Below are 13626 nucleotides of genomic sequence, written 5' to 3' on the forward strand. Positions count from 1 at the left end.
CGGTGTGTCCACCTTTGGCGTGAACAATTGTGACAGTTCGTGGCAATGGACGCAATGAGGCCTTGGTAGGTCGATGCAGGGAGTTGGCACCACATCTGGACACACAAGTCACCCAGTTGCTGTAGTAGGTCGATGGTCACAATGATCAGTGTAATTTCAATAAATTCAACGACTGACTCTGTAGCGCTCTGACACGTACCAGCCATTTTAGAATTCACTGAGCACACACAGACGGGAAACACTTGATTGAACAAAAAGCTGAGTCAAACCTGTTTTGTACGCCAGATTTGTGACGAACTGCTGTCCTCATGCTACGATTTGTCTGCACAGATATTGGTTGCGCACATGTAATATCTGCGCTGCACTCCATAGACCATATAGACCTTCGACCATTATGGTCGACCATTATGGTCGAAGATATAGACCTGCGAAGTGCGTTTAATAACTTTGATATTGGAGATAGAACACAATAGTAAACAGACCAAGATGAGTTTTGTGACGTAGTCTGTCAAAGTGTGTGACAGTAGATTTTGACAGCATTGGCGTAAGTGTTTGAGTGACACTGTCTCGTAATGAAAATTTGCGTATTGTGCCAGAAATAGGATAAATGTTGTCTATGTTTACGGCGCATTTATGTGTTCTCAATGTTGCCAACGACATATTACGTGCAGTAGGAGATATGCAATGTTGTACAGTGTACTAAACATTGGACTTTCAGAACGAAAGAGTAGAGTGAAATATTTGTAAACAGTGTTGGAAGTTTATGCGACGCTGCTCCTCGGTTTCAATCTCTTTAGAGCCGTAAAACGATTGTAAGCGAAATGGAGCCAAGTGGTGATTTTAGAGAAGTATTTATTGAATTGAGAGAGAAGTATGAAAAAGCTTGTTTGTTGATAGAAGAAGAATCAAAATCTGATCCCGAGAGTGCTCCATACCGCTCAAAATATGCTGCCAGTAAAATTTTAACTGAAATGAAATCGAAACTAGTGAACATTCTCGACGATATTAACGCAGAAAACTCGGATTATGCGACAGTGAAAGCAATGCTTGGAATTGTGTGGTTGTTGTTGGGAACGGTATCGTTAGATACAGAGGAGCTATCAACTGGGGAAGAGCAACTAATGAAATGTGTTGAATGTCTTTCTGATGATGCTTTAAGGCCAGAATACATTATTTCTCAGATAACAGCTTTAAATCAACTTGGACTATTGTGGTCACAACGAGACCAACCAAAGAAATCTCAGGAATTTTTAGAACAAGCAGAAACCCTGTATAAGACTTACTCTAAAGAAATTAATCTACCTGCCACTGATGCACCCAGTATATTTAAAGCCACTGTTCCCGAAACATATAGTTCAGGGCCAGGTACATCATTGGAAAAAACACACACATTGACATTGTATTACTTGGCACAAATATACGGCGCATTGAGTGACAATAGGAAGTCTGCTATATATTGCCACACAACGCTTAAAAGACAACTGGAGACAAAAGATTTTGATCCTATTGATTGGGCTTTGAATGCAGCCACATTATCACAGTACTTAATGGAAAAAGTTGGTTTTAAAGAAGCCAGGCATCATCTCGCTGCTGCTTCATTCATTCTTGATCAATATGAAGGTGAAATGGGTCATATGAATTGCAATGAGGAGGAGTTAGCTGCACGGTAAGTATGCTACTAAAGTTCGAAATTTGTTATGACTTGATTACTAGTTTCTGCAAATGGCTAGAGTGATTGGAGAAATCATCATGTAACCAAAGTCATTGCTGCTTTGTGATCACAACTGTTGACGTAGGAAAATATTCTCAGTTGCCATGTCAGACAGTATCAATATTTTTGTTGGACATAAAAATACAGAGCCGTTTTTTGGGGCAGAGCAATTAAGATTTAGGAAGGTTAACATTAGAATGTTTAGAACTGTTAATAAATGATGGAAGCATAAAGTGGAAGACTGACAGTTTAGATTAGTCTTTAGTAGTGAGACAGCATTTTAAATGTACAGTGGACTGCAGCATTTGCTATTATTGCTAGCAGCAGCTCCTAAACGGCTGTTATTAACAACTCATATAAACTTGTGACCTTTGTGTGTGTTTATGTAATAATATGATGATGTTACTAGTTTCACCTTATGATATTTAATTTTTAGTTGATGTTTGGTACATATTATGAAAGTGCACCATCATAGCTTGTATCCATTGTTGGCACGTTGTTAAATTAAGTACAAAAGACTATTTGTGATTTGCTATGACACACACTAAACAAAATTTTAAAATCTGAATCAGTGGATATGTTTATTGGAACAAGTAATGAGTCATAGCTAAAAGAAACACAAACAGAAAATAATTGCACCAATTCACTCATGAATGAAGGAGACAAGAGAGTTTAGCGGTGACGCCAAAAAATGTGCTGTAGAACGTAAGACAAATATAAGTCTACCAGGAGTGCAAGGGAAGAAGTGTAAGAAGAGAGGAAATGACATGGAAGTATTCAATGAAAATGTGATCAGATGGCTCCTAATTTTCAGGTTCTGTGGAGCTCTGTTCTGTTCTGGTCTTGTTAAACATTTTAGTATGGCATATATTACTGAGTGAGCTGGAGCAGTAGTTATGATACTAGGCTTGTATTTGAAATACAGGTCTTCAGTTTATGTGCCCTCATCACTATAAAGTGTTTGTTGCAGGTTGTGTGCAAATCAAATTAACATTGTATGATAGGTACCAACTGAATTAAGCAGTGCAGTTGTTAACACTCTGACCTCATATTTAGGAGGATGGAGTTTTCCCTGTTTGGCCATCCTTATTTAGATTTTCTGTGATTTTCTAAATTATTTCAGACAAATGCTAGAGTGGTTCCTTCAGAAAGTTCACGCCCAGCATACCACATATGTGTATATTCTGTGAATGCGTATATTTTGATCAATTTATTGTCATTGATTATGACGGCAAATTCTATATCATTGTGAGGTGCTGCCAGGGTTGGTAAATACATCAAATTAAAATCCAGAGTTAGGCTTCTGTTTGTTTTCCTGAATCACTAAAGGCAAATGATGGCATAATTTCTTTGAGAATGCTGTGGTCATTTCATACTCTATCCTGTGCAGTCCTAGCATGTATTTAATTTCTAATTGCCTCCTCATCAACAAGTCGCTTGACCTTAATTTTCATTCTTTTCCAGTGTGTTATTTGACAAAAATTATACTTGTTTTCAAAAAAATCTCAGTATTAGGCCACACCCTAGCTATTTATAGATAATCAGATATTTATTTCTTGTAGAGACCTTATTTATGATACGGAACAGATTGTAAAGATTGAACAACTTCATTCGCCAGTTAGTTGCGGTTTTCTCTGGGTTCTAAATTTGCTTATTGTAACATGATATGAAGAGCAAAAACAGAAACAATTGACATTCAAGAGTAAGTTTTATTTACTCACTAAATAGCTTCTTGGCTGCCATCAGATGAAGACTCAGCTGTCAGGTTGAAAGATATATTGTGGAAGCTTTCTGTAGGCTATAGCTAAGCCATTCCTCCACATATATTTTTATACAGGACTGTGAGTCCACTGTTATAAGCAGGAATGCTTTTGGAAAGTAAGAGATAAGTGTAGCAGATTAGAAGCTGTGAAGGCAGGTTGGGAGTTGTGCCTGTAATGTCATTTGGTAAGATGCCTGTAAAAATCCAGGTTGCAAATTTGAGTATTGGAGTGGCAGCCTGTCCTATCTGCCAGGACTTAAAAAAAACAGCACATACTCCAACGCGGACTGAAAAATTCATTCTGGAAATGGCAACTCATTAAAAGATCACAAGAAGGACAGAAGATTTGTGAATCTTGTGAAAAAAAATGTTATAAATTTCTTTTTATGTAAGTGATATGGTATCTCACTGTGAATTTTTTGAATTACTTATTTTAACTTTCCGTATGCATTTATCTAAAATAGAAAGTAAACAAGCCATGCATAGCCATTAATTCCATAAAAATCTAACTTCTGAAATAGAATATTTTAATTGCCACTATAATATGCCTTGGATAAGTTGTATAAGGTTGAAACTGACAATATTTTGCCCCCCCCCCTCCCCCTCTACACACACACACACACACACACACACACACACACACACACACACACACACCTCTGTCTACTGTATTTGTTGTTTCCATTGCCATCACTTTTGTTTGCCATTCTCATCAATCGTTTGCATTTCATAGCTTCTCTTTAACTTTTCCTTGTGAATTGATCCTTTTTATTAACTTATGTTTTGCTTTTTCCTCTGCAGCCAATTTTTGTCTTACATTTTGGTCTCTCTTTTTTTTTCAGTGTGACAATCTTTTCTCTGAGTTATGAAGCAAGATAGTTAAGCCACTAGTGTAGCATTCAACATAAGTAGAGCTCAAGTACCAGGATTTTCATCAGTGACTTTGAACAAGCACCAGAATAATTTCTTCAAAACCGTCACTTGTAAATTCCCTTGATGAAATAACCTGCTGACATTCGGGTGTCAAGTTTTGTGGTTGGTGCCACGGAATATCTTGGACCAGTCACTACAAATAATTTCAGTAATATCGATATCGTCATCACTGCATCAGTAGAAGTAATGTTCACCATAAAGTCCTTAAAAAGTCTAGTCCTGTGATAAAACATCAACAAAGTTAATTAAAGAGTTTAGTAACATATTAAGTTATCCATGTAACCAATCATTTATCAGTGGAACATATCTTGAATGGTTGGAATTTGCTGAAATTAAACCTTTGTTCAACAGAGAAGAAAAAAGAAATGCCAACAAATTTCTATCCATCCTCACTTTTGCTTGCATGCTTGAAAATTTAAATAAAGGTGATATACGATTGACTTCTTGACCATCTTCCAACAACTAATACCTTCCTGCGGGTCCGGGGATTAGAATAGACCCGAGATATTCCTGCCTGTCGTAAGAGGTGACTAACAGGAGTCTCACACATTTCAGCCTTTATGTGATAGGTCCCCTGTAGGGTTTGACCTCCATTTTCAAAATTTTCCCGAAGAGTGAGCCAATTGGGGAAGAGCGCCTTACATAGTGCATCATGTCCATTGTGCCTTTAGATCTTTAGCCCACTTTCTTGTCGTCACATTGCAGTTCAGCTCATTCTCCATCTCTTGGGCTAGGACATCTTCGTGGGTGCATTTTCCACCATGCACTGTGCAGTGTCGCTTTCTGCGCCGACGATGGCCATGGACTTCTTTGCATCTGATATCCAGCATGGTAGCCAGTCCGTTGTGGTGGGGCCGCCATGTACCCTGTTGGTTGTAGCTCCCTGACAACACAGGGATCACTCTGCTGATACCTGCACCATTAACTCCCCATGTATGCCGAAGAGTAGATGCCCATCACCCTGGGGCAGCAGGACTCTCGTCAGAGGACATCCTGCCAGGTGGCTTTTGCTGTGGCTGGGTGGCGCCCGTGGGGAGGGCCCCTGGTTGGAGTGGATGGCATCAGGGCAGATGACGCACACCACATCATCACTTGCTGGTGATCAGACACCAGCAGTCTTTAAGTGTTCAAAGTCTCAGTACAGTGCAAGAAAGTATGACCCTAAATCATTCCCCTCCCTGGCCACACTATGGGAGGAATGCCAAGCTAAGGATGGCAGCGAACCTTTTTTCACCCCGTATGTACAAGAACTGATGGAGACTCCTTTGTTTCAATGAAGCCACAGTTTTTTGTAGAGCATTTAGAGGACAAGTTTGGGGAGGTAGAGGGCTTGTCCATGCGCCCTGGGTCAGTCTTGATGAAAACAGCACCCTCTGCCCAGTCACAGGCTTTACTCGCTTGTAACAAGTTGGGAGATGTTTCTGTTACCATCACGCCACATAAGAGTTTAAATATGGTCCAGGATATTATATTCCACAGGGACCTTCTTTTGCAGTCTGTCGACAAGCTGTGCACCAATTTAGAGCGGTGAGGTGTTCATTTCGTGCGGCGCATCCATCAGGGTCCGAGGGATAATCAGGTTGCCACCAGTGCCTTCATCTTTGCCTTCGAGGGTGACACATTACCTGAGAAGGTCAAGGTAATGGTCTACCACTGTGATGTCAAACCATATATCCCTCCCCCGATGTGGTGCTTCAAGTGCTGGAAGTTCGGCCATATGTCTTCACGCTGTAATTCCAGTGTTACATGTCGAGATTGTGGACTTCCATCACATCCCAATACTCCATGTGCCCCGCCTCCTCCCATCTGTGTCAACTGCGGAGAGCTTCATTCACAGTGCTCGCCAGAATGGAGGATTTTACAGAAAGAGAGGAAAATCATGGAATACAAGACCCTGGACCGACTGACCTACACTGAGGCTAAGAGAAAATATGAGCCCCTACATCCTGTGGCTATGACCACCTCATACTCTTCCGCTACGAGAACAATGGTTGCCCCCAGCAGTTCTGCGAATTCCAGTCGGCTCTCAGAGCCAGAAGGCTACACCTGCAGTGGGGCAGTTCCCCCCTATTGCTCCCACACCACCTACGTCGGGAGCACTGCCCCTCCAACCATCGGGGACACCAACCCCACTTCGCAGCCGGAGAAGCATAAGTCTTCTTCGGCTCCTCTCACCAGGAAGGGATCCCTTGGGTCACTCCCTTCCCAGGTTTCTGCTAGTGGGAAACATGACACCCACCAGTGGCTGAAGTGCCCAAAAGCAGCTGGTCGTAGGGCTTCACAATTCTCCTCAGTTCTGGAGATTGAAACAGTGAAGCCTTCCCAGCCAGAGAAACCCAAGTAGCAGTGAGAAAAGTTCAAAAAGAAGACTCCTAAGACTAAGGAAATTGTGGTGGCACCCACACCGCCGCTACCTGCGAGCTCTGCGTCTGGGGTGAGGTGGAGATTCTGGCGTCCACTAAGGACCTAGATCTCGCCGGACCCTCCGGCACAATGGATACCGTCTGCTCAGGCAATAAGTTGGTGGCAGCAGGTGACCCTGAGGCGTAAACTGCCCCATTGAATTTCCCGTGCCTTCCCAGTCTTATAATTTCATCCTCCAGTGGAATTGCAGTGGTTTTTTCCACTGCCTGGCTAAGCTATGGTAACTTTTAAGTTTTACACCTGCTTTCTGCATTGCCCCACAGAAACCGTAAAGACTATAATCGAGTGTCAGATGGAGTTTGTATTAACTCAGTCTGTAGTGCAACTGTGCCCCATCAATCCCCTCTTGAAGCTGTGGCTGTCTGAATAAGGAATACACAGGAAATAACTGTCTGCAATGTATATCTTCCTCCAGATGGTGCAGTACCCCTGAATGTATTAGCTGCACTGATTGATCAACTCCCTAAACCTTTCCTATTTTTGGGAGATTTTAACGCCCATAACCCCATGTGGGGTGGCACTGTGCTTACTGGCCAAGGCAGAGATGTTGAAACTTCACTGCCTCAGTTCGACCTCTGCCTCTTAAATACTGGGGCCGCCACAGATTTCAGTATGGCTTGTGATAGTTACTCGGTCATTGATTTATCCATTTGCAGCCCAGGACAACTTCTATTTATCCACAGAAGAGCACATGACGACCTGTGTGGTAGTGACCACTTTCCCATCTTCCTGTCACTGCTCCGGCATCAGGCCCACAGATGCTTGCCCAGGTGGGCTTTAAACAAGGCAGACTGGGAAACTTTCACCTCTGTGGTCACTGTTGACTGTCCTCCACGTGTAACATCGATGTGATGGTTGAGCAGGTGACTACAACAATCGTTAATGTGGTGAAAAACACGATCCCTCGTTCTTTAGGGTGCCCCCGGTGATAGGCAGTCCCTTGGTGGTTGCCGGAAGTTGCAGAGGAAATTAAGGAGTGTCGGCGGGCTCTACAGCGGCATAAGTGGCACCCTTCCCTGTAGCACCTCATAGCCTTTAAGCGGCTCGATGTCCACATTCACCTGCTTTTCAAAAGACGGAAGCAGGAATGTTGGGAGATTTATGTCTCGACCATTGGGTGCCATACGTCACCTACCCAAGTCTGGACGAAGATCAGACATCTTTCTGGGCACCAGACCCCAACATTTGTCCCTGGCATTAACAGCAATGGCATGTTGTCTACCGACACAAATGTGATTGCTGAGCTCTATGCTTGAGCCTCTGCGTCGGAGAACTACCCCCCAGCCTCTCACACCCTCAAACGACAGATGGAAAGGAAAGTCCACTCGTTTGCTACATGCCACAGTGAACCCTATAACGCTCCATTTACAGAGTGGGAACTCCTCAGTCCCTTGCACATTGCCATGACACAGCTCCTGGGCCAGATCGGGTCCACGGTCAGCTGATTGAACATCTCTCATCTGACTTCAAGCAACATCTCCTCATGATCTTCAACTGGATCTGGTGCGATGGCATCTTTCCATCACAATGGTGGGAGAGCACCAGCATTCCGGAGCTTAAATCTGGTAAAAACCCACTTGATGTGGATAGCTATCGGCCCATCAGCCTCACCAGTGTTCTTTGTAAGCTGCTGGAACATGTGGTGTGTCGGCGTTTGGGTTGGTTCCTGGAGTCACATGGCCTACTGGCTCCAATGCCGGGGCTGCTTCTGCCATGGACGCTCTACCACTGATAATCTTGTGTCCCTCGAGTCTGCCATCCAAACAGCATTTTCTAGACACCAACATCTGGTTGCCATATTTTTTTTTGATTTACGAAAGCGTATGACATGACCTGGCAACTTCATATCCTTGGCACATTATACGAGTGGGGTCTCTGAGGCCCACTCTCGATTTTTATCTAAAATTTCCTGTCGCTTTGTAATTTCCATGTCCAAGCTGGTGCCTCCCATAGTTTGCCCCATATCCAGGAGAATGGGGTCCCGCAGGGCGCTGTATTGAGTGTAACTCTATTTTTAGTGGCCATTAATGGTCTAGCAGCAGCTGTAGGGCCGTCTGTCTCACCATCTCTGTATGCAGATGACTTCTGCATTTTGTACTTGTCCACCAGTACTGGTGTTGCTGACGGCGCCTATAGGGAGCCATCTACAAGGTGCAGTTTCCAGTTTTTGGCCGCAAAGTCATGTGTTATGCACTTCTGTTGGCATTGTACCATTCATTCGGAACCAGAACTTTATCTTGATGATGATCCATTCACTGTAGTGGAGATATACCGATCCTTAGGGCTGGTTTTCGATGCCCGATTGACTTGGCTTCCTCATCTTCATCAGCTTAAGCGAAAGTGCTGGCAGCATCTCAAAGCCCTCCATTGCCTGTGCAATATCAACTGGGGTGCAGATCACTCTATGCTGCTGTAGCTGTACAGAGCCCTTGTTCAGTCCCGCCTTGACTATGGGAGTCTGGTTTATGGTTCGGTGGCACTCTCAGCATTGCATTTACTTGACCCAGTGCACCACTGCGGGTTTCGCGTAGTGACAGGAGCTCCTAGGACGAGGCCGGTGACCAGTGTCCTGGTGGAGGTCGGATTCCCTCCATTGCAGGTTAGGTGTGCACAGTTGCCCTCTAGTTTTGTTGCACACGTTCATAGTTCTCCTGCACATCCAAAATACCGTCTCCTTTTCCCGCCCCTTAGCGGTTCATTTCCCTCATCGGGGGCCCAGGTCAGGGTTTATGATTGCAGTTCATGTGCGATCCCTTCTCTCCGAACTAGAGTCCTTGCCTTTACCACATATACTTGTGGTTCATTCATGTACACCTCCATGGTGTACACCCAGGCTGCGGCTTCGCCTAGACCTTTCACATGGCTTTAAGGACTCAGTTAACCTCATGACTTCCCGCTGTCATTTCCTCTCGATTCTCGACATGTACTGGGACCGTGAAGTGGTTTACACTGATGGCTCGATGGCTGATGGTCACGTTGGCTATGCCTATGTTCATGGAGGACATATAGAGCAGCACTCCTTGCCAGATGGCTGCAGTGTTTTCACTGCAGAGCTGGCGGCCATATCTCATGCTCTTGAGCACATCTGCTCATGCCCAGGCAAGTCATTTCTCCTGTGTACTGTCTCCTTGAGCAGCTTACAGACTCCCGACCAGTGCCACCCTAGTCATCCTTTGGTAGCGACCATCCAGGAGTCCATCTGTGGCCTGGAACGGTCCAGTCATTTAGTGGTGTTTGTCTGGGCCTCAGGTCACGTCAGAATCCCAGGCAACAAACTTGCTGACAGGCTGGCCAAACAGGCTATGCAGAAACCCCTTATGGAGATTGGCTTCTCTGAAACTGACCGGCTTTCAGTATTACGCTGCAAGGTTTTGCGGCTTTGGGAGACAGAATGGCATAACCTCAGTACGCACAACAAACTGCGTGTCATTAAGGAAACTAAGAATGTGTGGAAGACCTCCATGCGTGTGTCTCACAGGGACTGTTTGCTTTTCTGTCACCTCCGCATTAGCGATACGTGGCTGATGCATGGTTTCCTCCTCCGTCACGAGGACCCACCTCGGTGTCGCTGTGGCTCATGAATGACTGTTGTTCTGTAGCTGGACTGCCCACTTTTAGCCACTCTGTGGCGAACTTTTATCTTTCCCAGCACCCTACCTTCGGTGTTGGGCGACAATGCCTCAACAGCAGCTTTAGTTTTATGTTGTATTCATGAGGGTGAGTTTTATCTTTTGCTCTAAGTTTTAGCACATGTCCTTTGCCCCTGTGTGTCCTCCACCCTAGTGCTTTCAGGGTGGGGTTAAAAAAAAATGGCTCTGAGCACTATGGGACTTAACATCTATGGTCATCAGTCCCCTAGAACTTAGAACTACTTAAACCTAACTAACCTAAGAACATCAGACAACACCCAGTCATCACGAGGCAGAGAAAATCCCTGAATTTCAGGGTGGGGGTTTTAATGTGTTGCTGAGTGGCTGGCTTTTTGTTTTTATCCTCATGGTCAGACAGCCATGGGAACATGCTTTCTTGTTTTAATCTCTTCTGCCTGTTTCTTGTGTCTTTGTGGTTTCTTGTCCCCTTTTGTGCATTTAAGTGTTTGTTGCCCTTCAGTCGTTGTTGTGTTTTTCTTTTCATTCTGTTTTTTGTTGTCTTATTGTCACCCTTGTGGCATTGTTTCCTTCAGAATAAGGGACTGATGACATCATAGTTTGGTCCCTTCCCCCCTCTTTTAAACCAACCAACCAATAACTAATATGTTGTCGAAGTCACAGTTCAGATTTCTAAATGGTTCTGATGTTGAGAATGCTATCTGCACAAACAGTGAAAATGTACTTACTTTATCAGACAAATTACAGGCTTCTAGGACGTTTTGTGATTTGTCAAACACATTTGACTGAGTGAATCACAGTAGCTTTTTTCGTAAATTAGAATATTACTGTGTAGCAGGAAATCCTGCAGAATGATTCAAATCCTATATCTCTGCAGAAATGTCATTAGGAAAGAGATGTGTATTAACCTACCAGGTATCATCCAACTGGGAACTAATTACATGTGGTGTCCTTCAAAGTTCCATCTTGTGGCCCTTATACAGTCATTGCAATAAATAGCAAATCAAATATAGTCTTAGAAAAATCAGTTAATAAAGTCTCCATGGACATTAATAAATGGTTCCTAGCCAAACCAGTATGTGTCTAAAATATGATGACAAGCAGATAGAAGTTGACAGTATTAATTTCTTGGAATTACGGCTTGATAATAAATTCAACTGGGAAGAACTTATCACAGAACTGATAAAGTGCCTAAATGGGTCTCTGTTTGCACAGTGATATAAAATAAATAAGCTGGCATCATTCACTTGCTTTCATTCCAAGATGTCATGTAGGATTATTTCTTGGGGTAACTCATCAAGCCAAGCTAAAATTTTCTGAGCCAGGGATGGGTGGTAAGAATTATTTGTGATGTGCACTCAAGAACATCCTGCAGAGGTCTGTTTGGGGAACTAGGGATACTGACTACTGCTTCCCAATATATTTATTCTTCATCAAAAACATATCTATTTTTTTTTTAAACGAGTGGCTCAGTTCATGGAGTCAGTACTAGGAATAAGAATAATCTTCACAAAGATTGAAAGTCACATACTTTGTTACAGAAAGATGTTAATTATTCAGAAACACACATTTTCAGTATATATATTGTCCAATTGCAGACCCATTGATGGATTTCTTAGCAGGTCTGATTGATGTGTATATGTTACCAATAATATCAAAAATGGGAGTATTATATACAATCAAGACTTCTGTACAGATTCATTACATTAATGTAATCATTGTATCACCAGATTAGTGATGCTAAACAGGTACAACATGAACTGAAAGAGCTGAAGATAACATTCCGTGTGAATGGATACAACAACAAAGACATATAACGAGCTACGGGGTATGACAAAGACAAAATGGATAAATTTATAGAAGAAACTCTTCCTGTTGATTGCCTACCTTGTGCTAGAAGCATCAGTGACCATGTAGGCAAGGCTCTGCATTATGGAGGGATCAAACCCATATTACAGAGTGGCTGTAAGCTCGGAGATCTGTTGAGGTCCACTAAGGATGCTGTGGATGTACTCCACACTACAGGCATTTACGAATTTCAGTGTGAATGCAGTGAAGTGTATTTTGGTGAAACTGGGAGACCCACTAGCACTCACTTGTTGGAGCATGAACATTACTAATGACTGGTAAAGAGCAAGAAGTCAGCAGCAGCTGAACACCACCAGGAATGTGGCATTTCCATCAGTTTTCTAGAACCTCACATCATTTCTCGGCAGCTGCAGATACAGCAGTGAAATATAAGAGAGACTATTGAAATAAACAAATGCCCTAATAGCACAGACACGGAGGATGGTTAAGAGTTACTTACAACCTGGCTGCCAGCGATTCCAGTCTGGCGGATCGTGTGTCATCGCCAGCCAGCAACACCACTTGACCCAAGTTTAACAGCATAAACAGTAGACACAAGAGACCTGCTATATGAACTTAACACTCCATTGCTTGTAAACACAACCCCTTCACCAATGAGAGTTGCCAAAAGTCACTTACTAGAGTGGCATAAGCTTTAACCTGCTGATACTATCTTTCCTACCAATCATTTACTAGAGTTGCCTTCTAATCAGCCACCAGAATAGCATAGCCTGCCATACAGACATTCCCCTGTATAGGAGCCTCTCTTCTAATTGTCCAGTGACACCCCATGTATGTGAAGACAGTTGCCACCGGTATGCTTCACTCTGAAGAGGACTCAGCAGGTCGGTCTTATCGTCAGCAGTTTACTTGTTTTAGTGATTTGTAATGACGTGACCTAATACCCAAAATTATTTTATTCGTAATTGTGAAATAACATTGTAAAATATTTGTATTTCGTGATACATGGCTACAGTAGCCTACAAATTATCAAGTGCACCTCAGTGTATTGAATATTTACATATTTTATGATGCATTTGTTACTAACTTTTAAATGAAAATATGTTTAGGGTTTTTTGACTTATTCGATATCCGTGAGGACCATCTCAGGATCTGTGGAAGGTACATTAGTGCAGTATATCTATTTTTCTTTGTAAATATTTGTTGTATATTTCCATATTATGAGAAGGAAATGGCTACTCACTATGTAGCGGAGATGCTGAGTCGCAGATAGGCACAACAAAAAGATTTTCATACCTAAAGCTTTCGACCAGAGACCTATGTCAACAATACACACACACACACACACACACACACACACACACACACACATTCTTCCC

At 43.0% G+C, this 13626-nt stretch overlaps 1 protein-coding gene across 1 annotated transcript in view; it reads left to right on the forward strand.

Moving 5' to 3' along the window:
- The first annotated feature begins 417 nt into the window (after positions 1–417).
- LOC126092045 (KIF-binding protein) overlaps positions 418–13626 on the forward strand; it is a 126290-nt gene continuing 113081 nt past the window's right edge. The window contains exon 1 of the mRNA XM_049907451.1: positions 418–1666. Within this exon, the coding sequence (XP_049763408.1) occupies positions 822–1666 (845 nt within the window). The 5' untranslated portion in view covers positions 418–821. The remainder of the gene's footprint in view (positions 1667–13626) is intronic.

Source organism: Schistocerca cancellata, chromosome 7 (assembly GCF_023864275.1).
Source record: "Schistocerca cancellata isolate TAMUIC-IGC-003103 chromosome 7, iqSchCanc2.1, whole genome shotgun sequence".
Taxonomy (NCBI): domain Eukaryota; kingdom Metazoa; phylum Arthropoda; class Insecta; order Orthoptera; family Acrididae; genus Schistocerca; species Schistocerca cancellata.